A 27890-nucleotide genomic window follows, 5' to 3' on the forward strand; every position below is an offset into this window, starting at 1 on the left:
GCATGCCCTTTCTCTGGGAGTGTGTCCTTTCTGCCGTTGCTGTTGGCAGTTGGAAGATGGAACTGAGCATGTGTTTCCGTCTCACTGAGGACAGAGAAATGAGAAAAAGCAAACAGCAGGTGGCGCTATACAAGTAGATTTCAGTGAATAACTCAGTGGCTATGCAAAATTTTTAATTACATGCAATTACAAATGTATTTACATCCAGGTACTGGTTTGAAAACTGCAGAATATTTTTCGTGGGACAACCCCCTTTAAGTGAACTGATATGAGCACATTATATAGATGGATAATATAGTCTTAGGACACAGTGCACAGTATGTCACATTCACATATCTCACTCCTCCTCACTTCACATTTCCCCCTGCTCCCCCTCTTCTACCGCCCCAGTCCCGCCTGAGGCTATGGACCGACCAAGTAAAATCTCCACATGACGCACACGGCATTCTGGAACTTGTAGTGAACGGTGTGTTCCACATTCAGTTCAAAAGGTTCCTGAGAGGCCCACGCTTGAATCCTGAGGTAATTTTGCCTGTGCTCTTGTGACTGTACAGAAACCTGAGAGTTTCTACAGGGCGGCACAAAAAAAGTAGCTCGCCTTAAATGTCTCCAAAGGAAACTGCCTAATAGTAAATCTGCCTTAGTTGTCCATAGCAACCAATCACAGCTCAGTTTTTAGTTCCTACTGGGCTCTGAAAAAATGAAAGCTGAGATCTGATTGGTTGCTATGGACAATTAAGACAGATTTACTGTTAGGCAGTTTCATTTGGAGGCGGCCTACTTTTCCTGGGCCACCCTATAGCAGCAAAAGTCAGTGTTAAGGAGCGGGGTGCAGTAGAGGTCACTGTTATAGGTGATACTGTCGATATCTTTTAACGACACACACAAACATTAAATTAAATAGATGAAATATACCCGTGCGATGCTGGGTCCTTCTGCTAGTAACATTTGGTGGCTCCTTGGTCCGTGTTTTAATTATTTATTTATTTTAAAAACATCACAGCAATTTTTGGTGATTTTTTTGGGTGACTTTTTGAGCCAAAGTTATGTGTGATTTAAAAATAAAAGGAGGAATATAAAGGAAGGACTTACACATCTTTCCTGCTGGATCCATATTTGGCTTTGACTAAAAAAACTGCATAAAAAAGGCTACACTTAAAAAAACAAAAAAAAAACACTGAAAATGAAACCACCTGATAGGTTAGGTTCATGTATAAATGAAATGTTAAAGGGGTTGTCCAGCATGCAAAATAAAACAAACAATATTCACTTAATTGATCTCTTTACTAGGTCCTTACTGGTCTGTCTAGTTCTGGTGCCTCCCAACACGCAGGAAATAAGTCTCCAGCCGACCATTGGTTGCAGTGGTGACCTGCCTCAGCCTGTAATTGACTGAGTGGGCATTTCCTCAGTGTCAAGAGGGACCAGGAAGCAGAAAATAGTTGGGGACCTGGTAAGTATCAAAATGCGAGCGACAGGTTATTGGTGAGTTGAGTATTCTTTTTTTTTGTGCTGATTTTAAAGTAATTTTTTTCCGCTGACAACCCCTTTAAGGCAGTAACAGACCAGACACGTTATTCTTAAAATGAACTTTTCAATCCAATGCAACTAGGTCTTCATTACTCATGAAAATGAATAATTTCAGCAAAATTTAAGCCAGATCCTGTCTTCTCCCATTATCATCAAATATGCATTTAGGAAGATAACAGACCTAAGTTGTCCTTCATCGTGGATGCTTCAAGATTGTCTGTCTTCAGAGTTCAGACCATCATGATAAATAGATTTTTTCTTATTAATCTTAATTCTGCATTGTAAAACCTTATTAATGTTAGAGGTAACTAACTACAGCAGATAATGTAACATAACTTTATAATCCTTTGGCCTGCAGATGACCTGAACATTTTAAAAAATTTTTTTTAGGACTTATCCATATTACAATATGTGAGCAGGTAAAGACATATGTAGGCTTCCTCCACACACTTAGTTGTTTTTCTTTTTTTTGCATTATTTTTTTTTTAAAAAGCAGCATGTGATTTTTCCTTTTTTTTCCCCAAGGCTTTTTTTGGTATTTTTAATTGTAACATTGTATTCAAGCATTTTTCTGGCATTTTTAACTGCTAATGCTTTTTTACAATAAGCACTTATAATAAGCATTTAAAACACACAAGTAGCTCGTAACAAACTTACCTGTCCGGGCTTCAGCAGTGCAATCCTCAGCCTCAACATGGCCACGCCGGGAGAGACACGCCCCCTGGTGACGGTACACGCTCCCCAGCGTGTGCTGGGGGAGATTAGCAGTGGACTGATTAGCTCAGCTGCTCCATTACTATGTCTAGTGTGTCTGACTAATGGAGCGCCGAGTAAATCGACCTATTAGGTTCTGATCCAGGGACTCGGCGCTCTATTTAAATCCCTTCCAGGTCATACACCATTGCCAGTGATAGACTTTGACTCACATGCTGTGTTCCTGGTTCCTGCTCCTGTGCTTATTATTGCTCCTGCTTCTGACCCCTGCTTGTTTCTGACCACTCTTTGTCTCTCGTTTGGTAGTGCATAGTCCCTCTGGTTATGATCTCGGCCTGTCTTGCAACCACTCTCTGTCTCTCGTTTGGTACTGCATAGTCCCTCTGGTTCTGACTCATTTTCATACGACTCTGGTATTGTGTTTGTCTTTGTTTGTTGTCCATCTCTGCACCTAAATAGCGTAGGGACCGTCGACCAGCTGCGGTCTATCTATCTAGGGCTTGTACTGCAAGTAGGTAGGGAAAGCAGGCTCGTTTCTAGCCTTCGGGCTCCCTGTCCTTGTCTTTCCCTACCTACAGTCGTAACATAGCTATATTTTATATGGTGAACAATAAATACTGTATGGCTTTTATAGGTCACCTGGGGAGCTTGATTACACATTATAGTTTTTTAAACTCCTACAGAGATGCCTTAAGGCTGCCATACACATTGAGTAGCTGTCAGGTGAACGATCATTCAGCCAGCAGCTATGTCTCCCGGCTCCCCTATACACATCCATGTTCAGCTTGGCCATATGTGAATTTGTATTCTATGGGGATTACGGAGGAAGCTGCTGCCAGACACTTCTGGTGGCGCCTTATTTCCCGGAAGAACAAAAGGATCAGGCGCTCAAACCTTCCTCCTCTGACATCTTCTGTAGGAGAGTCAGGAGCCTCCACACACATTAGACTCTCAGCTGAACCTGTCAGTCCTGGTGAGTTTGGCCAACAATACACTAATGTGTATCAGGGCCTTTAGTGAAAAACAATAGAAACAACTGCATACCTAGAGCAAGTTGTTTTTGTATATAAAAATTCAAAATACTCAGAAAACGCCATGAAAAAAAGCTTTGTCTGTAGTGTATTTCAAAATTTACTATAGAGTTTAATTTAACATTTGGCTGCATAAAAACGTGAAAAAAAATGCAAAAAACTGTGAAACAACCTAAAGTGGTTATTCGAATTCTGAGGAAAAAAAACGTAAAACTGTAGCAAAAAAAAATATAAAAAATACAACACTACTCACCTCTCCGACATGTGGACAGGGGTGGTGCTGTTTTTGGAAGAAGGCACTCATGTTTTTGTAATCCTGGGCAGCCCCTTTGAGGCCGTCCTTACACTGCCCTAGTGTAGATGCATTATAGTTAGTGTCCGTAGTACAGATATAACACACTGCATTCCTGCTGAACCGAGCGTTACGTCGCTGTAGGCTGATGTGATGTAAGGTTGGTTCCATTTAAATGCTGGAGGTCTGGGTCTTGCAGTTGTAACACAGATATTATAATGTGAATATATCACAACCATCTGAAACCGGCCAAGATGATATGACAAAATACAGTACAAATGTAACTTTACTGTTCCCCTGTTTATTCTAAATAAATTTCGATAAAAAATGCTAAAACTGAAATCTTTAGATCACTGTGCAGAGCGGCACATCCTTTCATCCTGTCTCGACATTATGGGCATTCTCATAAATGTCATAACAGAAATGAAAAATCTTATATTCGTACCTATTACTCATTCTTCTCTGTGCCTTTCAGTAAGGGCTCATGCACACAAACGTATTTTCTTTCCGTGTCCGTTCGTTTTTTTTTGCGGACCGTATGCGTAACCATTCACTTTAATGGGTCAGAAAAAAAAAACAGAAGTTACTCCGTGTGCATGTCCGTATTTTCGCCAAAAAATTGAACATGTCCTATAATTGTCCGCATTACAGACAAGGATAGTACAGTTCTATGAAGGGCCAGCTGTTCCGTTCCGCAAAATACGGAATGCACGCGGATGTCATCCGTATTTTTTGCTGACCGCAAAATACATAAGGTCATATGCATGAGCCCTAAGCCTTATTGTACCCATCATGCAAAACGTACACTCTACACATTTCATAGAAGCATTCTACGCTCCAGACTACGAGCAGAGTGCAGTCATGTTGAATTTTGGGCCGTTTGTTGTGCAAACTGCTGAATATCAACTATAGTTATACCCATAAACAGCAGAAGTTTTCTCCAGAACTTGTCTGGAAGTTAAAAATCCAGTTTATTTCATCTCATTAAAAGCACAGAGAAGTACAAAAAGTCCATGCAGACACTAAGGCCTGTTTTACATTTGCATTGTGGCTTTACGGTTTTGACATCCAGCAGAGGATATCAAAACCGTGCCAAAACGGAGCAGTTTTCTCCCCATTCACTGTCAATAGGGACAAAACTGATCAGGATACATTCCGTTTCATTTTGTTGCGTTCTTTTGACCGGACACAAAACCTCTGCAAGTTGCAAGTCAATGGTGCTGGATAAGTATTTTTTTTCGCTAACAAAAAAACAGATTGGGGCGCCCATTGACTTACAATGATATCGGATTCGGTTTGTTCAGTTTGTTTGTTCAACCGGATGCGGCCAAAACGGATCCATTATTAAATGGCATGGATCTGTTTAATTCCGGTTTTGAGATCCTCTGCTGGATTTCAAAACCAGAAAAGCCACAACGCAAGTGTGAAACAGGCCATACATTTCGCACAGTACCGTCTGTCCTTAGTCATAGCTTATGTCTACAGGTAAAACCAGGAATTAAAAACACAGGGCACTCATTACAATCACAGATGGTACCAAAAACAGGAACTTGTCCTGATCAGCTCTTCCATCGCCCCTGCAAGAGGAGTATACATTATCTGTTACCATTACCATTATCTGGGATCATATGAAATTCTAATACTACACATTAACATAACAATACAGTCCAAGTATATATATATATATTCAGTAAAAACATACCAGGTCTGAATGGAGGTTTAGGCCAGTGATGGCTAACCTCCGTCACTCCAGCTGTGGTGAAACTACGACTCCCACCATGCTCCATTCATTTCCATGGAGTTCTGAGAACAGCCAAGCAAGTGTACAGTCGTGGCCAAAAGTTTTGAGAATCATATAAATATTGGAAATTGGAAAAGTTGCTGCTTAAGTTTTTATAATAGCAATTTGCATATACTCCAGAATGTTATGAAGAGTGATCAGATGAATTGCATAGTCCTTCTTTGCCATGAAAATTAACTTAATCCCAAAAAAACCTTTCCACTGCATTTCATTGCTGTCATTAAAGGACCTGCTGAGATCATTTCAGTAATCGTCTTGTTAACTCAGGTGAGAATGTTGACGAGCACAAGGCTGGAGATCATTATGTCAGGCTGATTGGGTTAAAATGGCAGACTTGACATGTTAAAAGGAGGGTGATGCTTGAAATCATTGTTCTTCCATTGTTAACCATGGTGACCTGCAAAGAAACGCGTGCAGCCATCATTGCGTTGCATAAAAATGGCTTCACAGGCAAGGATATTGTGGCTACTAAGATTGCACCTCAATCAACAATTTATAGGATCATGAAGAACTTCAAGGAAAGAGGTTAAATTCTTGTTAAGAAGGCTTCAGGGCGTCCAAGAAAGTCCAGCAAGCGCCAGGATCGTCTCCTAAAGAGGATTCAGCTGCGGGATCGGAGTGCCACCAGTGCAGAGCTTGCTCAGGAATGGCAGCAGGCAGGTGTGAGCGCATCTGCACGCACAGTGAGGTGAAGACTTTTGGAAGATGGCCTGGTGTCAAGAAGGGCAGCAAAGAAGCCACTTCTCTCCAAAAAAAACATCAGGGACAGATTGATCTTCTGCAGAAAGTTTGGTGAATGGACTGCTGAGGACTGGGGCAAAGTCATATTCTCCGATGAAGCCTCTTTCCGATTGTTTGGGGCATCTGGAAAAAGGCTTGTCCGGAGAAGAAAAGGTGAGCGCTACCATCAGTCCTGTGTCATGCCAACAGTAAAGCATCCTGAGACCATTGATGTGTGGGGTTGCTTCTCATCCATGGGAGTGGGCTCACTCACAATTTTGCCCAAAAACACAGCCATGAATAAAGAATGGTACCAAAACACCCTCCAACAGCAACTTCTTCCAACAATCCAACAACAGTTTGGTGAAGAACAATGCATTTTCCAGCACGATGGAGCACCGTGCCATAAGGCAAAAGTGATAACCAAGTGGCTCGGGGACCAAAATGTTGACATTTTGGGTCCATGGCCTGGAAACTCCCATTGAGAACTTGTGGTCAATCCTCAAGAGGCGGGTGGACAAACAAAAACCCACTAATTCTGACAAACTCCAAGAAGTGATTATGAAAGAATGGGTTGCTATCAGTCAGGAATTGGCCCAGAAGTTGATTGAGAGCATGCCCAGTCGAATTGCAGAGGTCCTGAAAAAGAAGGGCCAACACTGCAAATACTGACTCTTTGCATAAATGTCATGTAATTGTCGATAAAAGCCTTTGAAACGTATGAAGTGCGTGTAATTATATTTCACTACATCACAGAAACAATTGAAACAAAGATCTAAAAGCAGTTTAGCAGCAAACTTTGTGAAAACTAATATTTGTGTCATTCTCAAAACTTTTGGCCACGACTGTACATCTTGGGAGTCGTAGTTTTACCACAGCTGGAGTGGCGGAGGTTAGCCATCACAGGTTTAAGGTTTTTTTCGTTCCGCATATGGGCCGTTTTTTAAGTTCCGTATACGGTCCGTATACAGAACCATTCATTTGATTGGTTCCGCAAAAAAAAAAAACGGAATGTACTCCGTATGCATTCTGTTTCCGTATTTCCATTCCGTTCAAAGATAGAATATGTCCTATTATTGCCCGCAAATCACGTTCCGTGGCTCCATTCAAGTCAATGGGTCCGCCAAAAAAAACGGAACACATACGCAATGTACTCCGTGTGTCTTCCGTATCTGTTCCGTTTTTGCGGAACCATCTATTGAAAATTTTTTGCCCAGCCCTATGTAATTACTGTATACTGTATATGCCATACGGAAAAACGGAATGGAAGCGGAAACTACTGAAACAAAAAACTGAACCGTTAAAAACGGACCGCAAAACACTTAAAAAGCCATACGGTCGTGTGAACAAGCCCTCAGGCTATGGTCTGCAACTTCAGAATCCAAAAGGCCTCCCTGTTCTGGACCTTATGGTCCCAGTTTCCTCCTCTCAATGGTTTATTTATCTATTCACAAGCAAATACTCTCATATACGTCATATCTCCAGCACGAACGTGCAAAAATGTTTCGTTGCAGCAGAGGAATTACGTGAACTACAGAGCCCACCAGTGAGCTAGGCTTTATTTTATTATATATCGGCCACAGCACAGTATGTCTAGTGATATCGGCCTTCCCCATAGCTTCCAGTAGATTTCTCTATGGTTCCTTTGCAGCAGCCACTGACACCTTGGCTCTGTGTTCAGTGTGAAGGGGTTAGCAGATTAGACAAGCGTTGTTCCTGTTCTGTGCCAGGGGCAGTGTCACAGTGACAGCGGCTGCTGACACGCTCGCTTCCCCAGTTGTGGCTGGAGAACACGCCCCTCCATAGCAGGTGTCTGTATTGAGCAGGAAGTTCAGTACTAGCTATTTCTGTACTTCTGCCAATTTCACACACTTGTGATCTCTTGTCACCGAGCCGAACTGAACCGTGCCTGTCTTCCAGCCAGCCATCACTTTTGGACACTTTGCCGGGAGCCTCTCCCGTCCTACTCCAATTGTCTGTACCAGTGCCACATTTTGAAGGCTCCTCCAAATGAGCTCCAGGATCATCAAGGCTTTGTTTTTCCACGGATTAAAAGTTGTTTAGGGAATTTCGTAGAAGTTTTAAGAAGGGGAATCCTCGGATCCCTGGTCTTCTTGACAGCTGGGCTGTAAAATACATTATAGAGATGAGCTACACCGATCGAGCCCCAGACCCTGACCTCTTGGCCAGTTGTCACCCTCAAGACAGCCTTGAAGATGAATTGGATTTCAACATCCTGTTTGACTATGAGTGCCACAACTCTTTGGAAGGTTTGTAACTATTCAGGGTAGATGGAAGGATGGATATATTGTCTTTGGAAGGTTTGTAACTATTCAGGGTAGATGGAAGGATGGATATATTGTCTTTGGAAGGTTTGTAACTATTCAGGGTAGATGGAAGGATGGATATATTGAGCATAATATCATCTGAATATATAAACATGTTGCAAAACTGCACTTACGTTTAGTTTTCCCATAGTCGCTTTAAGGGGACGTGTAGCGTTGAAGGGTTAAAGGCACAAAGCATATTTACCTTGTGTTTTTCAGCTGTTTGCAGTCTGCACGCTATTGTGTACAGTCATTAATCTGCACTCCTTTTCACCCGCCGTTGGCAGCTTTGCATTAGATCTTGCATTTGTTCTAAGTCGACCAGGAGCGAGTATTTTCTAGCTAAATGACTTTTGTCCGGTTATCTTGTCTACGTCTTTACCATGTTCCTGTTATTGCTGCTTTGTGGCAGACTCATTATTAATGGCCTAATGGTTATACATCCCTGAGCACTTTACTGCTGCTTGCTAGTTTTTTTTTTAGCAACTTGGTGATGAAGCGGTTAAAGCAGAAGAGTTACAATTTGCATGGCGCTCGCCATATGTGTTTACTCTTCCCATTTTGCATGCATGTCATTTGTATGCTGAACAAATATTTACATGTTTCTACAAGATAATACGTTGATTTATTTAGGGTGGACAAACCACTGTGTGATGCAGGAGAGCAGCAGCTGGCGGGCGGCTTTAACCCTTTGGATAGGGGTTATACAGCTTGGGACCACTACTGATCTGAAAATGAATAGGCCACAGCTGTTGTCCATTACTATGTCCCCTTCACTGTCTTTCCCTGCACAGCGCTACCCTCGCCACCGAAAATGCAGCTTGGCTCCATTTTTATGTAATTGGGATGGCCATAGTGCGGGGTAAAACTTAAAAGAGGACGCAGCACATGTTTAACGCTACAGCGTCTTCATTCTCTTTCCTCCACGATCATGCAATGATGGACTATCCAAGTGATATGCCATCACTTTATAAAACTGGGATACCCATTTATATACCCTTCCCATTGGCATATGCTATAACATTATGACCTCTGGGATCCCTGTTATCCATGAGCATTAAAAGGGTTTTCCAAGATTTATTTCCTCAAGATAGGTCACCAGTATCTGATCGGCGGGGGCCCAATCAGCTGGTTGAGAAGGCACCAGTGCTCCTGTGAGCAAGCACAGTGCTGTACATTGTATAGAAGCTGTGCTTGGTATTGCAGCTCTGCCCCATACAGTTCTATGGAGCTCAGCTGCGCCGAGGCAACATGACCGATGAACATGTCATCACTCGGCCTAGGAAAAGCTGTGAGAAGGCTGTGGAGCTACTGCAAGCGCCGATGCCTTCTCAAATAGCTTATCGGTGGTGGCCCCGGCTGTCAGACTCCCACTGATCAGATACTGATAACATATCTAGAGTATAGGTCATCAGTATTAACATTTTGGGAAAACCCCTTTAAGGGACTGAGGATCTTTTAGCTTTTCCCTTGCACAGTGGCGCCACAGTCCACCCGGTTGGCAGGGGACTACAACACCACTCCCTTCGAGTGGAAAAAGAACCCCAGCACTTAAAGGGAACCTGTCACCGGGATTTTGTGTATAGAGCTGAGGACATGGGTTGCTAGATGGCCGCTAGCACATCCGCAATACCCAGTCCCTATAGCTCTGTGTGCTTTTATTGTGTAAATGATTTGATACATATGCAAATGAACCTGATATGTGTCCTGTACGTGAGATGAGTCAGGGACAGGACACATCTCAGGTTAATTTGCATACGGATCAAATCGTTTTTTTTTACACAATAAAAGCACACAGAGCTATAGGGACTGGGTATTGCGGATGTGCTAGCGGCCATGTAGCAACCCATGTCCTCAGCTCTATACACAAAATCCAGATGACAGGTTCCCTTTAAAGGCGTTGTCTCAAGACAGATGATGGTGGCTTTCAGCTTTGCAGCCAGTGTTTGACCAACATGACCACTAGAATATAGGGGCAGTAGCGCAAGGAACTTCTGATGGCTTTGCTCAACTTTTTCCAGGTAGCCACATGGTCGTCCCATGACTATAATTGGCTGACCATGTGGCGGCTGTAGTAAGCTGGGTGAAGCCAACAAATAGGCACAGAGGTTTCCTAGCACGATTGACAGAGGCTGTGATGGATAAGTTGCCTTTACTTCCACATTACGTCCACAGGCGTGAGAAAGCATTCCAACAATAGGTTTTGAAGTCCACGTGACTTGGAATAGTAAACCTGTCCACTTGATGTCCTATGGATTCCACATAACAGGCCTGGGGTCATGCACATGACCGCATTTTGCACCTGTATCCGACCTGCTTTTTTTCGGAATCCACAGGGACGCATTCATTTCTATGGGTCAAAAAATAAAATAAAAAAAGACAGTTCACAATCTGTATGTCCGTTCCGGAAATGTCCTATTCTTGTCCTTATTGCGGAGGAGAATAGTCATTTCCAGTGATGGTAGTGAGAAAAATATAGATTGGACACGGAAGGTGTCCGTATTTTGCGGATCCGTGGTTTGCAGACTGCAATATAGACACGGTCATGAGCGTGAGGCCTAAAATTGCAATGAATTTTGAAATATTTTGGACAAATACTTTCCCTGAATTTCTCCAACATCTGTGCAAAAATACAACCTTATTTTGTAGCATTGTGTCATGTCCTCCTACAGGTATGTACTCTGCAACTATTGTTTGTGGTTACACTCTGCAGGTGGTATAATTGTTACTAGATGTAGACATTTGTTCTAATTGTGGTGGCACCTTTGTGGTCACTTCTGTGTACCAAAGATGGGTCTGCTAAACGTGAAGCTGACAGAAGATCACGTTAGATATATATATCAAATTTAAGGGGGTCATTTATTAGGACTGGCGTTTTAGACTTCATAAGCTCCTGTGCTGGTGGTGGATCCGCTGAAGTTATGTAGAGGCGCCGGCCTCTACATAACTTCGGGGTATCCAGCACCGGTCTAAATGTAAACCAGCTTCCTTGCTGGCTTCCATTTAGACCATTTTCTAACAGGCATAGAAAATGATCACTGAGACGGGCCTGCCAGCCTTTCCCCCTTCCTCGCCACACCCACATTTTAAGACCTGGCGTGTGCAGGGAAAAGTCGCAGATTGCGACGCCCAAAAAATCTTTGCTCTGCAATGTGCGCTAGAAATACACCTAATATTAGGTGTATTTCTGATCTTAAATGACCCCCTAAATTTATACATTTTGCCTTTATATAATGGCACTTACCGGTACTGACATGACTTGTAGAACACTTTTTTTTCATGCACACGGATTTCACCTGGCCATCTTTAAAGTTATTGGAGGCAGAATCCAGGTTGTAGGATTAGGCCTCATCCACATTTCCGTGTCAGTGACACGTCCATGAAAAAAAGCGTACGTGTTTCATCTGTGAAGCTGTCCGTGAAGCATCCGTGGTCTGTCTGTGTGTCTGTTTTTACCACCCGTGTGTTATCCGTAATTCAATGACGTTGCTCAGCTGGAAATTTATTTTCAAAGAATCTCCTATCAGTCTTCGGGGAAAAACGGATGCACGATGGATGCCATCTATGGGCGTGCTTGGTCCACATCATGGATCAAAGTAGTGCATGTCTCCGTAATTTTTTTAAAGACCCATGATCAGTAAAAAAATACTGAAATGTGAACAGACACATTTCAATGGGTACTTGTGCTGTCCGTGGAAAATGCGAAAAGCACACGTCAGTGAATAACGGACGAGGCCTTATAGTCAGAAAAACTAGTAAGAAATACGATATATGATTTCCATATGAAGATAAATGCTTTCTAAAGCGACATGTTCATATATGCTTTTAAGAAAAACTAATTTTCAAATACACTGGCTTGGTTCAGATTCTGTGGATTACCGGTAGCTGGAAAATCCGCAGAAGAAAATCTAAAGTGCAGTGCGAGTAAGTGAGGTTTCCCTGCTCAGTACCCCCATCTATTGGATGAGGGTCAGCAGGTCCATGCTTTATATTGGCAATACAATCATTTACGTGGCCACCGTTTAATGCAGTGCCATTGCAGGCGACTTGAACATACGTGGCCACTGTTTAATGCAGTGCCATTGCAGTGGATTTGAACGCTTGCTGCCAGATCCCCCCGTAGTTGTCAGCTGATCACAGAAGGTCCCACCCTGTGATTAGTTTATGGCCGGGTGAATCTTCTAACAAAATGGTATTGTCCACATTACAGTAGATATCCCTGATAACATTGAATTTATCTGATTTTTTTTTACTTACGTTCATATGATATAAGTGGATGAATATAACACAAATAAGTAATATTGGAAGTAAAAGTAATAATGCTTGTGATAATATGCATTTTTTCTGAAGTTTTGCGATAGATACAGCAGAATTAATTTAAAAAACTCTTCAGAGCTGAACCCGGACATACCCTTTTTTTCACCCCGGCAGCATCCCTGAGGCATCGGAGGGCTCTTTTGTTTATCATGACACACTGCCCGTCACCGGCTCTGATGGGCGAGCTTTAGAGCTGCTCTAGCCGTTTTACTGGCTAGGGCAGAGCTAAATCCCGCCCATCAGTGCCCGTGACGTCACCGGGCTTCCTGGCAGCCCCATGGAGAGCCCCAGTACGTCACCGGAACGCCTAAAAATGCCTTTGCCCTGCGCGATTTAGCGCAGAGCAAAGGAGAGCATCGGAGCATGAACTGCTCCGATGCTCAAGTCAGGGGGGCTGCCTGGGTGAAAATGGAGGTCTGTCCGGGTTCAGATCTGAACCCAGACAACCCCTTTAGCGTAAAAACATATACGATAAACTCATGCCTCAGACTGATGCCCTACAGTGGCATCAGTTCACCATAGAGTTCCGTGCTGCGTTTTTGTATCCTTTTTTTTCTAATGAGTACGCCAAACGGAGGCATAAAACGTGATGTGAACCTTATTGACAGTTACAACAGTTTAGGGCTCATGCACACGACCGGCCCAGGAAACATGATCCTTGTGTCTGTCGGATTTACTGGGTCAACGACAACTGACTGTATCATAGTATTTTATGAAGCAGCCAGTTCATATCTTATCGCAGATCTCTTGTACTCAACCATCATGTGAGTTCAGTGTATGAGATCTACAATCAGATATGAACTGGCTGCTTCATAAAACATTAGGATAAAGTCTGTTCACTTCAAGGGAACCACGGTCGGCCCAGGAGATCTGACAGACACACAGACTGTGTTTCCTGGGCCAATCACGTCATGTGCATGAGTCTAAGAAAGCAGTCAGACATTAAGAACACAGTGGACATCAGACAAAAATTGTAAGAACTCGTCCATGGAAAATTCGTTTGGTCCTTTTTTTTTTACCTACGTGTGTCATCGCATTCCACCGACACTGCTCCGCTGAAAAGTAATTTCCAGAGCATCTCGTATCGGTGGTCTGTGAAACACTGACAGAACGTGGATGTCATCCCATAGACCTCATCGAGCATGTTGGCCCACATTGCGGACCAAAGTAGTACATGTCTCCATGATGTTTCCACTGACCCATGTGTGAATAAAAACTTTACAATCAGTGGATATGTGTGCTGTCCGTGGAAGAGACGGATAGCACACATATGTGAAAAACGGAAATGTAAACGAGGCCTAAGTCACAAACTGTTGAAAGAGGTTCTCCACCCAACATTTTTTGTAGGTGACTGCACGTGCACTCTTCGTTGAAAGTTGGCGCATTGAAGGGACTGACTTATTGGGATAAGTGGAGATCTCAGCTGTTGGATGACATTTATGATAAGCCTGATTGTGAAGAGTGGAGGAGGGATCACTAAAACCCTGTAAAGTGGGGTATGATGGGTCGGGTTGGTAGACGGTAGGACCTGTGCAGGTGATAGAGAAGTACGTTATAAGACACGCAGTAGGCATGGCAGGTGGCAGTGGAAGGATGAAACTGAGCATGTGCGACCACTTCAGTGATGTTACTGCATTAGACGGAGAAATAAAGAAAGAACAAACAGCAGGTGGCGCTATACAGATACATTTTATTGAATATCTCAGTGGCTATATGAAATTTTTAATTACATGCAGTTCTAAAAGCATTCAGATCCAGGTGCTGTTTTGGAAATGTACGACAACCTCTTTAACGTAATTTCAGATGTTGCAGATCTGTCCCATATTTTTGGTTCAGATTCCGCACTGAAAACCCAGACCAGTTTAGTTCGGTGCACGTGGACAGGGTTTTGTACTCAGCCCAGATAGTTTCTAATAGCATCAGTTTGGAATTATGTGTTTTATTATTTTGCTGGCATTAAGTATCCTATACCCTGTCTTGATTGATGTGTTTTTTTATGGTTTGTTAGAAGAAACCCTTTGGAGAGCATACCACATTGGCGTATTAGACTAGATTCCCACAGCGCAGTTCTTAGCCACAGCTTGTAGTGGTTTAAAATAGGGTGAAAGTATACATTAATGAGGAGCAGTTGGCTCCCCTGACATGTCTGGTTTAGTAAATACTTGCATTCCCCAGAAAAAGCAATTGTGGAACATTTTTTCTCATAAGGGTATGGCCACACGGTCAGGTTTGTGAATGCAGTTTTGGAAGCCAAAATCTTTAGTAGATCATAAAAAGAGAGAATGCAAAAAGGACAAAAAGGACAGACACAACTTCTCTTCTGATCCACTCCTGATTTTGGCTTCCACAACTGCATCAGGAAACCCGACCATACTCTGTGGCCATACTCATGGCCAAATAAGATTTAAAGGGATTGTCTCACGAAAAATATTCTACAGTTTTCAAGCCAGCACCTGGATCTGTATACTTTTGTAATTGCATGTAATTAAACCATTAACACAGCCACTGAGTTATTCAATTAAATGTATCTGTATAGCGCCACCCGCTGTTTTTATTTTTTTCTTATTTCTTTGACCTGCTCACTGAGAAGGCCGCACATGCTCAGCTTCATCCTTCAACTGCCTCCTGCGCTGTGATAGGGAGATCATGGCCACGCCCCCTTAGCTGCAGCAGAAAAGACACTCCCCTTGAGCTGCCAGCTTAATATAAATCTAGCAGAGCAATGAATCTGGAGATCCCTGATCCCATGTGAGGTACAGAGCTGGTTCTAGCTTTGTTAGAAAAAGGTTGTCATGTACTATTTGATGTCTGATTTCCATTTTTTACATTAGTCATGGGATAACCCCTTTAAGAGTACATCTGCAGAGTTTGTGACCCCATCATCTGAGTCAGCTCTTTTGTGATACTGCATAAGTTGCTTCCTCCTTTCACTGTAATCTGTAGCCACACATTTCATGATTTCTATAGTTCTCCAAACTTTTAGCTTTTCTTTATTACAATTCAGAGGGGAATAAAGGAATATAAGACTCTGCTCACTTGTGGTGGAGCCTGTTTCGCAGATCCCTTCAGCACTACATACACCTCAGCAGAACCTGATGGACCCCATGAATCAATGGAATCCTTCAGGTGCCAATGTGCCATTGATAACAGCTGGCAATGGATCTGGCAGAGTGTTCTGTTATAAAGAGCCCAAGCCTGATCCTTAGGCCTCCTGCACACGACCGTATGGTTTTTTCAGTGTTTTGCGGTCCGTTTTTCACAGATCTGTTGTTCAGTTTTTTGTTTCCATTCCGTTTTTCCGTTCCGTTTTTCCGTTCCGTTTTTCCGTTCCGTTTTTCTGTATGGCATATACAGTATACAGTAATTACATAGAAAAAATTGGGCTGGGCATAAAACTTTCAATAGATGGTTTCGCAAAAACGGAACGGATACGGAAGACATACGGAGTACATTGCGTATGTGTTCCGTTTTTTTTTGCGGACCCATTGACTTGAATGGAGCCACGGAACGTGATTTGCGGGCAATAATAGGACATGTTCTATCTTTCAACAGAATGGAAATACAGAAACGGAATGCATACGGAGTACGTTCCATATATTTTTTTTGCGGAACCATTGAAATGAATGCTTCCGTATACGGACCGTATACTGAACGCAAAAAACGGAACGGAAAAGGAAAAAAAAGACGTTCGTGAGCAAGAGGCCTTACAAAAAGAGCAAGGGCTCATACATACTCCTGCACTATGGATCCATAATCTGCTGCCTGTAGAAGTCTATGGGCATATACTTTACATTTCTATACCTCAAATTCCATACAGAGGTTGCCATGACCGTAGAGTGTTACACTGCATGTTGTATTGTAAAGGTACTCATTGTGCCAGTTTGTTTTAGGCCTAAGGGATCCCAGTTATATTCATTTTCTCAAGAAATGTTCACTTACTTCAATGCATTGCCTGCTTTACACTTTGGCAGAAATTCTACTGGATTTTCTGCACATATTTAGCAAATTTCACCTATTTCAAGTGAATGGTGTAAATCATCTCCACTAAGGCCGAATGCACACGGCCGTGTTCCGCGGCCGAGAGCGGTCCGTGGTATGCTGGCCTGGATTCCTGCTGAGAGCAGGAGCGCACGGCGTCATTGGTTGCACTACAGTAATACACTATACGAGTGTATTACTGTACAGCAGCGGCGGCATGAAGCGCACGGCGTCATAGCAACCAATGACGCCGTGCGCTCCTGCTCTCAGCAGGAATCCAGGCCAGGATACCACGGACCGCTCTCGGCCGCGGAACACGGCCGTGTGCATTCGGCCTAAGCATGACAAAATTGCTTGTGGATTTATGACATCAGCATGGCCTGCTGTGAATCTGTAGGCTCCAGTTTTAAGTTATTAAATTAGTAGACTCTTCATGACTGTATATAAAAAAGATCACATTTCAATGCAAATGGTAGCAAAAAATAAATTAATTATTGAAAATGGATACAGTATAGATGATCTTCACTTGATGTGTATGGGAGGAAGTTCACTGAGGAAGTGGTTATTTTTTTTTTTTCCTGAATGATCTCTGCTCTCAGTAGAGACACATTTTTTGTTTCTTAACTTGACCGAGGAAGAATATATATGTAAAATGCTTTTTTTGCACCTCCGTCTGTGCAATCACTGACACCGGACTGCTTGCTGAGCTTTGAATAGTTATTGCAATGCTAATGGTGTAAGTTATGGACACATTTGGCATGAATATTTATTTTTGAATATGTTAGTACTAGTTACCTTGAGTAGAAAAAAGGTTGAACTAAGGCTACTTTCACACTTGCGGCAGGATGGATCCGACATGCTGTTCACCATGTCGGATCCATCGTTCCGCTATTTCGCCGTGCCGCTGGACCGCCGCTCCGTCCCCATTGACTATAATGGGGACGGGGGCGGAGCTCCGGCGCAGCACGGCGGTTCATGGCGAAAGCCGCCGGACTAAGAAGTCGGACATGCAGGACTTTTTAGTCCGGCGGCTTTCGCCGTGCACCACCGTGCTGCGCCGGAGCTCCGCCCCGTCCCCATTATAGTCAATGGGGACGAAGCGGTGGTCCAGCGGCACGGCAAAATAGCGGAAGGACGGATCCGACATGTTGAACAGCCTGTCGGATCCGTCCTGCCGCAAGTGTGAAAGTAGCCTAAGAACATTTTCACACAGTCAGTATTTGCTCAGTATTTTGCATCAGCATTTGTAAGTCAAAGACAGGAGTTTGTCAAAACATAGAAGAGGTGAAGATATTTCCATTACGGTTCATGCACATGACAGTATGTATTTTGCGGTCCGCAAAATACGGATCTGCAAACAATATGGATGACTTCTGTGTGCATTTCGTTTTTTTGCGGAATAGAACACCTGCCTCCTGATACAACGGTCCTATCCTTGTCCGTAATGCGTATGAGTTTTTGCGGAACGGACATATGGACATACGGAAACATGAATGGTTACACATACCGTCGTCCAAAAAACATGGAAAGAACATACGTTTGTGTGCATAAGCCCTTACACTTATTCTCTGTAGCTTTCACAACTGGTTTTGGCTTACAAATACTGCTGAAAAACACTGACCAACACCAAAATATGCACGTTTGACAAAGGCAGCCTTATCCCTTCATTCGTTTTCAGAGCTTGCAACCCGCTCCTAGTTTCAGACTTTTCTCATGTGGACAGATCCCATCTAGAGATCTTGGATATGATATTTGTGTGTCTAGGGTGCTGCTGCCTTCCCCCCTGCAAATAGTTATGTTCGTGCTGTCCTCCCTATCTACAGCACGTGTTATCTTCCCTCCAAATATAGCTGCCATATCCTACCTTCTGACTTTCACTGTTCTTTTTATTAAAGGGGTATTCCAGTTTCATGATATTGATGACTTATCCTCAGGATAGATCATCAATATCAAAACAGTGGGGGTTTGACACTCTGCACTGCTACCAATCAACTGTTTAAAGGGGTTGAGGAGCTTGTGCAAGCGCTGCGTCCTCTTCGGTGTTTGCCTGCACACCATCTATATTGTCGCTGTGGTGCAGTGTAATTACAGTTTTTCGCCCCATTAAATTGAATAGAAGAGGAAGCTGTAATTACATTGCACTACGGCTACATTGTAAACCACGTGCAGGTAAATACTGAAGGGGATGCAGCACTTGCATGAGAGTGGGGGTACTTACTTAAACAATGATTTCAAGGGGTTTTCCAGTCTTGAGACCTCGATCAGCCCTGCAATGAGACTGGTGAGGTTGTACAGCCTCTCTGTGGGTTTTATTCCCCCTGTAACTGGGGCTACTATGTCCTTCCCTTCTGACTGAGCCCTGGCATATCACCAAACAACAGTTTACAACCACAAATGGGGTGTTACTGTATTCAGGAGAAAATGGATAGCAAATTGTGGGGGGATATTCTCCTATTATTCCTTGTGAAAAATAAACCTTGGGCCTAAAGCACCATTTTCTTGTAAAAAATACAAATAAAAAATTAATCATTTTCACAGCCAAGTGTTAAAAGTTCTATAAAACGCCTGTTAGGTCAAAGTGCTCACTACACCTCTTAAAAATTCCTTGGGCGGTGAAGTTTCCAAAATCTGGTCACTTTTTTGGGGTTTCCACTATAGGGGTACCTTAGAGCATCTTCAAATGCACCATGGCGCCCAAAGACCATTCGCCATGGCGCTCCTTGCCTTCTAAGCCCTGTTGTGCGCCCATACAACAGCTTACAACCACATATGGGGTGTTTCTGTAAACTGCAGAATCAGGGTAATAAATGCTGAGGTTTGTTTTGTTGTTAACCCTTGATGTGTTACTGGAAAATGGATTAAAATGGAAAATCTGCTAAAAAAGGTGACATTTTGAAATTTCACCTCATTTTGCTTTAATTCCTATGGAATACTTAAAGGGTTAGCAACATTTCTAAAATCTGTTTTGAATAGTTTGAGAGGTAGATTCTAAAATGGGGTAATTTATGGGTGGTTTCTATTATGTGAGCTCCTCAAAGTGACTTCAGAACTGAATTGGTCCTTAAAGAAGTCGATTTTGGAACAGGTAAATGCCCTGTTCTGGAAGTGGTTAAGATCAAAATTAGTGATATCTCTAAGGAGTTAAAAGTGCACTTGTGTCCCCTGAGTTGTGCACCAATCTGATTTACCTAAAAAAGTGAGGTATTATCCACAACAAACATTTGTCACCTATCTATAGGGTAGATGATAAACAAATGATCACTGAACCCCACAATCACCAGAATGAGGGTCTGTATTTGGCTGTCTCCATCAGCCCTATAGATTGCTGCTTAGTTTAATAACCCTTTAAAGAGACAAAAATGAAGTTCTGGTACATACCGTAGTATTCACTATGTGCTGAATTTTATCACTGCTCAAACAAATTTGTTTTGTTTTTGTGCTGTAGAATTCTCTAAAGTTTTGCAATGTTTTGATGCTCTTTAAAGTTTATGTGGTCTTGCATTTCTTTAATGGAAACTACTAAACCTGCATTCTTAGTTATAATGAAATTTTTTAATTTTTTTTTATACTTTTATTTTTTAAGCCCTTCTCATCTTCAAAGCACTAAAAACCATAATTGAAATGATTTGTTCTTGTTAACAGCATGGAAATAATTAGAACGAAAGGCTATAACATACCAAGGCTTCATAATAGACAATGTTACGTGGCTTTGTAGTGCCTTCATGTAACCACTGCAGCATCTGTAGTCTCTAATGAAGCATGATTAAAGACAAGGGCTTCTTTTAACAATCACCAAAGACATACAAGGATAAGCTGCTGGCGCTGTTCACTTGGCATGTTTACCCTGTCCTCCGTCTAAGCCATTCGGCACAATGCAAGGAAATGCTGCCAGCATTACTGCTGTTGTACTTTTCACTCTACTGGACAAAGGATTTTTTTTCTGCAAAGTGTCAGATTTAACCAATATTATTATGTTTATTGGGCATCCAGAATAAATAGGGATACGATTAGCACAGGGATGCCCAACCTGCGGCCCTCCAGCTGTTGCAAAACTCCCAACATGCTTGGACAGCCTACAGCTACCATCATACGACAGGGTATGGTGGGAGTTGTAGTTTTACAACAGCTGGAGGGCCGCAGGTTGAGCATCACTGGATTAGCATATGAGAAGATTGAATTTGATTCTGGTCCAATTTGGCCAAATTGCCAATTCTATTCAAATCAGTATATGATGATGCAAAATATAACTTATTTTAAACACAAAAATGATTTTATGCTAAAAAAGTAGTAAAACATTAAAAAAACTATATAAATTTGGTATCTCCATAATCGTATCAACCTACGGAATAAAATTATAATATCATATTTACCACAAGAGGAACCCCATAAAAAAAATAAAAAACACTGACACAATTGCCATTTTTACCTAATTCACCTACACAAAAAATGTTATAAAAAGTGATCAAAAAGACTTATGTACCCCAAAACGATACCAATAAAAACTGCGGACCATTCCACAAAAAACACAGCTACATTGGTGAAAAAATTAAAAAGTTATGGACTTTAGTATATGACGATGCAAAATATTATTTATTTTTAATACAAAAGTGACTTTATGCTGAAAAAGTAGTAAAAAAAAACAACTATATAAGTTTGGTATCGCATAACCGTATCAACCCACAGAATAAAATTATCATATCATATTTACCGAAAGAGGAGCCCCATAAAAAAATTAAAAACTGCCATTTTTACCCAATTCACCTCCAAAAAAAAGTTATAAAAAGTGATCAAAAAGACTTATGTACCTCAAAATGTTACCAATAAAAAATACAGCCCGTCCCACAAAAAACAAGCCCCCACACAGCTACATTGGTGAAAAAATAAAAATGTAATTGATGTTAGTATATAGTGATGCAAAATATCATTTATTTTAAACACAAAAATGATTTTATGCTAAAAAAGTAGTAAAACAGAAAAAAACTATATAAATTTGGTATCGCCATAACCCTATCAACGCACAGAATAAAATTATCATGTCATATTTACCGCAAGAGAAACCCCATAAAAAAATAAAAATAAAAAACACTGACACAATTGCCATTTTTACCCAATTCACCTCCACAAAAAATGCTATAAAAGTGATCAAAAAGACTTATGTACCCCAAAATAATACTAATAAAAACTACAGCCCATCCTGCAAAAAACATGCCCCTACACAGCTACATTAGTGAAAAAGTTAAAATGTTATGGCCCCTAAAACAATTTCAGCAAATTACATGTTAGAAAATCCCGATACCGCTCCTTCCCTCCTGAATGCTGCTGTGTCCCTAAACAGCGGTTTACGACCACGTGTTGCCGTATTCAGGAAAAAATACATAAATTGTGGGGTGCATTTTCTCCTGTTAGCCTTTGTGAAAATAAAAAATGTAGGGCTAAAGCAATATTATATTGGAAATAAAAGTTAATTTTTAATTTTCACAGGTCAAAGCATTCACTTCACCACTATATTTATTCCTTGAGGGGTGTAGTTTCCAAAAGGGGGTCAAATTTGACATGGCACCTGAAAACCATTCAAGCTAAATCTGCCCTCCAATAACAATATGGTGCTCCTTTCCTTCTGAGCACTGCCGTGTGCCCATACAGCAGGTTACAACCACATATGGGGTGTTTCTGTAAACTGCAGAATCAGGGCAATAAATATTGAGGTTTGTTTGGCTGATAACCCATACTGTGTAACAGGAAAAATTTATTAAAATGGAAGATATGCACACAAAAAATGAAATTTTAAAATTTCCCCTCCATTTTACTTTAATTCTTGTGGAACACCTAAAGGGTTAACAAAGTTAGTAAAATTAGTTTTGAGTAACTTGAGAGGTGTAGTTTCTAAAATGGGGTCATTTATGGGTGGTTTATACTAATTAAGTCCCACAAAGCGACTCAATAACTGAACTGGTCCTAAAAAAAAGTGGGTTTTGGCAATTTTCTTAAATTTTTTTTAATAAGCTTCTAAACTTCTAAGCCTTCTAATTTCCTGAAAAAATAAAATGACATTACAAAATGATGCAAACATAAAGTAGACATATGGGGAATGTAAAGTAATAACTATTTTATGGAGTAAAATTTTGAAAATAGTGAATTTTTCCTAATTTTCAGCAAATTTTGATTTTTTTACGCATAAAGGTAAAACGTATCAACTCAAATTCACCACTAACATGAAGTACAATGTATCACGAGAAAACAGTCTCAGAATGGCGTGGATAAGTAAAATCGTTCCAAAGTTATTACCACATAATGACATAAACTGACACATGATAAACTGACACGTCAGATTTGAAAAATGGGGCTCCGGCATTTGGTCCACACTGGCTGTCGCTTGAACTGGTTAGAGGAGCAGAACAGTGAAAATAATGGACACATTACTGAGATGACTAAAACATTCAGTTTCCATTCAGGAACCTTTTTTTTTTACCAGACAAAAAAGTCTTGTATGCAGGACTTTTTGTTTAATCTTTTTGGCTGAATCATGGATGAAGGCCGGGTATGGAGCTTAAAGTGCAGATGTGAACAAGCCGTAAATTCTACCTGAATGTAAAGTTCTCTGAAAAAGCCTCTCTCTCCTCTCTGATCTTTTTGAAAAATTTAAATTGAGTATCCAATTTTTTAAATAAACCTCAGCCCTAATAAATACCCAGCCCTACAAAGCTCCATAATCTGCACAGTTTTGGGTAAAGCAATTACAATGATCAGTGATGGAAACTGTAAACTATTAAAGAACTTAAAGAAGCACTCCCACAAAAAATGCATCCTCTGACCTGTTAGAAAGTTACATGATGTAATCTGGAGTGAATGTAATTTTCTTACCAGTGACTGTATTTGTTAGTTATAACCTCTCTTCTGATCCTCAGCTGTGTCATGTGACCAGCACTCTGACTTTCCAAATACACAGCACACAGCATCTTATGTATGGACAGGAAGCCAGTTTCTCTATGTATTCCTATTAGTGTTGAGCGATTCAACGTATCTAAGGTAGAATTTGATCTGAAGTTTAGGAAAGATTCGATTCGCAATGAATCCGAATTTCCACATGCTTCGTGGTAGCGAATGTTTTTTTCCCTAAAATGGAGGCTACACATGTTGCAAAGTGAAAGTAAGAAGCTCGAGAACGCTATATGACCCATAATGCTATGCAGCCAGCCAATCAGCAGAAGGCCAGCCTAAAGAAGCCTTTAATTGTGGAATATTAGATAGGGAGAATACATGGACAGTATAGGGAGATTGTAGGGAGAGTTTTACACACTGTAGGGTGAGCATAGGGAGACTGCAGGGACAGTGTAGTCTCTGTAATCTGAAGCTAATGGGATCCATAGGAGGCAGCTCACTTTGCATCAATCCCTTTTTAGGGCACATAGCTATCTAATTGAAAAGTGTCCACCTTGTTTAATAGATAAGCAATTCCATTAGGCCTTGATTCTCAAATTGGGGTAAATAAACTCTAATACCACTGTTATTAGGGTGTCTACCTTGTTTAATAGATAAGCAATTCTGTTAGGCCGTGATTCTCAAATTGGGATGAATAAGCTGTCTAATTTTACTGTATTTGGGGTGTCCACCTTGTTAAATAGATAAGCAATTCTGTTAGGCCGTGATTCTCAAATTGGGATGAATATAATTCTACTTTTATTGGGGTGTCCACCTGCCTGTCATAGTAACTGTTTCACTATCAGAAAGAACTAGTTATACATGTTGCTGCAATGCACAGTGATGTACACTGAGATACACTCTCCCTGCAGGCCGGAATATAGCTAATTTAACACGCTTCGTGACAAATTAATTAGGAATGAAGAAATTTTGTGGGGAAAATTTGCCGGTGTCCGAATCGAATATTTGGAAACTTCGTTCATCCCTAATTCCTATGGGAGTCTTAATGTCAGCCTCATAGGAATGAATAGAGAAGTAACTGACTTCCTGTCTTGTGTCAGTCGGAGATCACATAACACAGCTGAGAATCAGAAGAGAGGTTATAACTCACAAATACAGTCACTGGTAAGAAAATTAAATTCACTACAGTTTACATCATGTACCTTTCTAACAGGTCAGAGAATATTTTTTTTTGTGGGAATGCTTTTTTAATTTATTAACAAAATAAAAGAAGAACAAAATGACATACACACTGCAGTCATGATGTATTCATGAGCATTTTGACAAATTCTGGCCTTTGCACACTGATAGAATGCCGATGGTGGCAGTAGAAAGGTGATGGAGAATTGGATTTCAAGCTGGAATATTATGCAATCCCTGCAGAAATCCAACAATAATACTATATTGGGAAAGTCCATAGTCTAGGATTGTAGTGAACATTTAGCATCGCTCTCCTCTCATATGAGAACCTGAGAGCTGGGCATGGCGTGACATCAGGTTACTTGGGATGAGTTTGGAATATTTAGAAGAAAAGCAGTTGGCAGTGATGCAGGTTACACATGCTGAGGGATTATACATGGAAGAAAGGATAATTACAAAAAAAAGCAAACACCATGCTGATTACATTATATGGAAGCGGTTCATTTTTATTTATTTTTTGCTTTTCGTTTATGGGGATTTCATCCAGACTATTTAGTTCAGATAAAATATTTAACACTGCAAATCGTTTTATTTTCTAGTGATTGATTTAGTCATCCAATCAATATTTCCTTGAATATAAAGAAAAATAACATTTTATATTGGGAATAACTTAGTTTTCCTAATATAATAACGCTGACGCAACACTTCGATCTGTATTGCACTTTGCAATGCTAGTGCATTGTTCAGGAAGTGGGGTGGGAAGGTACATTTCTTATTTGAAACATATAGAGGAGAATTTATCAAGCCTTGGATGCCAGAATAATGCCTTCAAAAAGTTGGGGAGCTTTTGCAGTTTTTTGGGGTCGGCTTTGCAATTTTTTTGATCACTATGCTGCCAGATGTGGAGTAAAAGTTTGATCAGGATTTCAGAGTAGATCACTTTTGTGTCACATTTATGAAGTGCAAGTCCAAACTGTACTCCAGGCATCGCCCAGGTGTACATTTACTGAAATAGGCCACCTGTATTGATTCGCTGCATTTTTTGTGCAATTTTGTCAGGCATTTTTTGAAATCGTGTTTGCCCACTAGTGTTTTTTTCCCCATGACGTTTTTCCCCTACAGAAAAGAGAACATGAAAATGCCTGAAAAGATGCCAAGAGCCACAGCTTGCTGCATCTTTGAAAATAAGCCAGAATGACAAAAAAGCCACCTAGTTAGCAAAAACGCCAGAAGCAAAAAAAAAAAAAAAGGGTTATGTGTTCTGCATTTCCCATAGACCTTCAGCTAAGATCTAGAACCAAAAATGCAGGTGTAAAAAATATCACTAAAAACTAAAAACTTACATATGAACCCACCCTAAAGAACATTTCTTCCTTGAAGTGAAAATAAACCCCCAACAAACAAGGGGTCGGCCCACAAATAATATTTACCGCCTATCCACACGATAAATACTAAATGTATGATTGATAGGTTCCCCCCAAAATCATTAGAATCGCAGTCCCTGACTTCCCTGTGTGAATGGTGTGGTAGTACACGTGTGACTGCCGCTTCATTCACTTTTATAGTACCACCGTAGACAGCTGATAGCTGTAGTCAGTAGCCCCATAGACAGTAAATAGAGCGGAGGTCATACAGTGCATACACACTACAGCATCATGGTTCACCTGGGGAACCCCGTTCTTGTGATCATGGTGGTACACCCTTGTGTATCGGCACACCTGGCAATTGACATTAGATGTTACTTGGCAGATCCCACCAACAGTGTGGACAGCCAGATATTCTTCTGACAACGATTATCGTTTGAATTTTTGTCTAATCTTTAAAATTTTTGAAAATACTATTACATGTAATAGCATGCAGCAATCAAAGTACAAACGATAAATAAATTTTCCATTGATCGGACAGAAAGATTAATGTTAGTCACAGTTAGAAACTTGCCAGTCGTTACCGGGATAAATGCTCTAGGGACGAACAAGCAACAATCTCAATAACTAGAAAAACTGCCTAAAACAGGGATTCCCAACCTGCGGCCCTCCAGCTGTTGCAAAACTAGAACTCCCAGCATGCCCGGACTGCCTATAGCTATTAGCCTACAGCAGGGCATGGTGGGAGTTGTAGTTTTACAACAGCTGGAGGGCCGCAGGTTGAGCATCACTGGCCTAAAATATTTAGCGCTTATTGTTTTGTTTAACTGAATGACTTCTAAATGCAAACAACTCGCTAAATCTTTGGTTGATGATTATTGATGAAAAATATCTGTCTAGTAAGATCCTTTGTGTAATCCGGCATCTCATCTATCTAATTAGGTAAGATGGCTGAGATGAACATGTGCATCCCAGACGTTCAGCTGTACGAAATGGACATGGCGGTCTGTGAGCACTTAGGGATCTTCCTAGGCCATGGGACATCACCTTCGTCAAGTGAATGGGGCTGAGCTGCAATACCAAGCATAGTCACTATGTAAGGTGTCATGCTTGGTAAGCTGTGAGGAGCTCCAGTGAGCGCTGCGGCTAACCCAAACAGCTGATTGGCAGGGCTGCCGGGTGTCGGACCCCCACGTCTCATATTCATTACCTATTCTCCGACACCCGGCAGCCCTGCCAATTAGCTGTTTGGGTTAGCCGTAGAGCTCACTGGAGCTCCTCACAGCTTACCAAGCACGACAACTTACATAGTGACTGTGCTTGGTATTGCAGCTCGGCCCCATTCACTTGACGAAGGTGATGTCACATGGCCCAGGAAGATCCCTAAGTGCTCACAGACTGCCCCTTCAAACAGCTGATTGAGTTGGGTTCTGGGAGTCAGAGGATAGGTCATCAATATCTGTTGGCTGTCAGAGATGACCAGTAGGTCTGGAACGCGTTACTTGGTAGTGGATCTAGTTTTTTGTTCACCTGTATGTTTTTACCTCAACCTGATGCAAGTTCTTGATCTTTGGATTTTAATGGATTTTCTACAATTATGTATTAGTATTTTAGCTGTGGTTTTGAGAATCCCTTTTTTGTTGGATTAGGTCATCAATAGGTCATCAGTATCTATAGCCTAGATAATCCCTTTAACCTCATAATAACTCTTTATTCCACATTATTCATGCATAGAACAAATAAATCTTCTTATAAATA

The 27890-nt window shown here is 41.3% G+C and overlaps 1 protein-coding gene across 6 annotated transcripts in view; it reads left to right on the plus strand.

Moving 5' to 3' along the window:
* NFATC2 (nuclear factor of activated T cells 2) overlaps positions 1-27890 on the plus strand; it is a 138772-nt gene that overhangs the window by 12556 nt on the left and 98326 nt on the right. For 2 of the 6 annotated variants that reach the window (XM_040435474.1, XM_040435475.1), the window contains exon 1: positions 7906-8358. The exons of 2 other annotated variants lie outside the window; for them this stretch is intronic. In XM_040435474.1, the coding sequence (XP_040291408.1) occupies positions 8235-8358 (124 nt within the window). In that variant the 5' untranslated portion in view covers positions 7906-8234. Of the gene's footprint in view, positions 1-7905; positions 8359-27890 lie in introns of those variants that run through there. 2 more of the 6 variants (XM_040435476.1, XM_040435480.1) reach the window with 2 other exon arrangements.

Source organism: Bufo bufo, chromosome 6 (assembly GCF_905171765.1).
Source record: "Bufo bufo chromosome 6, aBufBuf1.1, whole genome shotgun sequence".
NCBI classification, from domain to species: domain Eukaryota; kingdom Metazoa; phylum Chordata; class Amphibia; order Anura; family Bufonidae; genus Bufo; species Bufo bufo.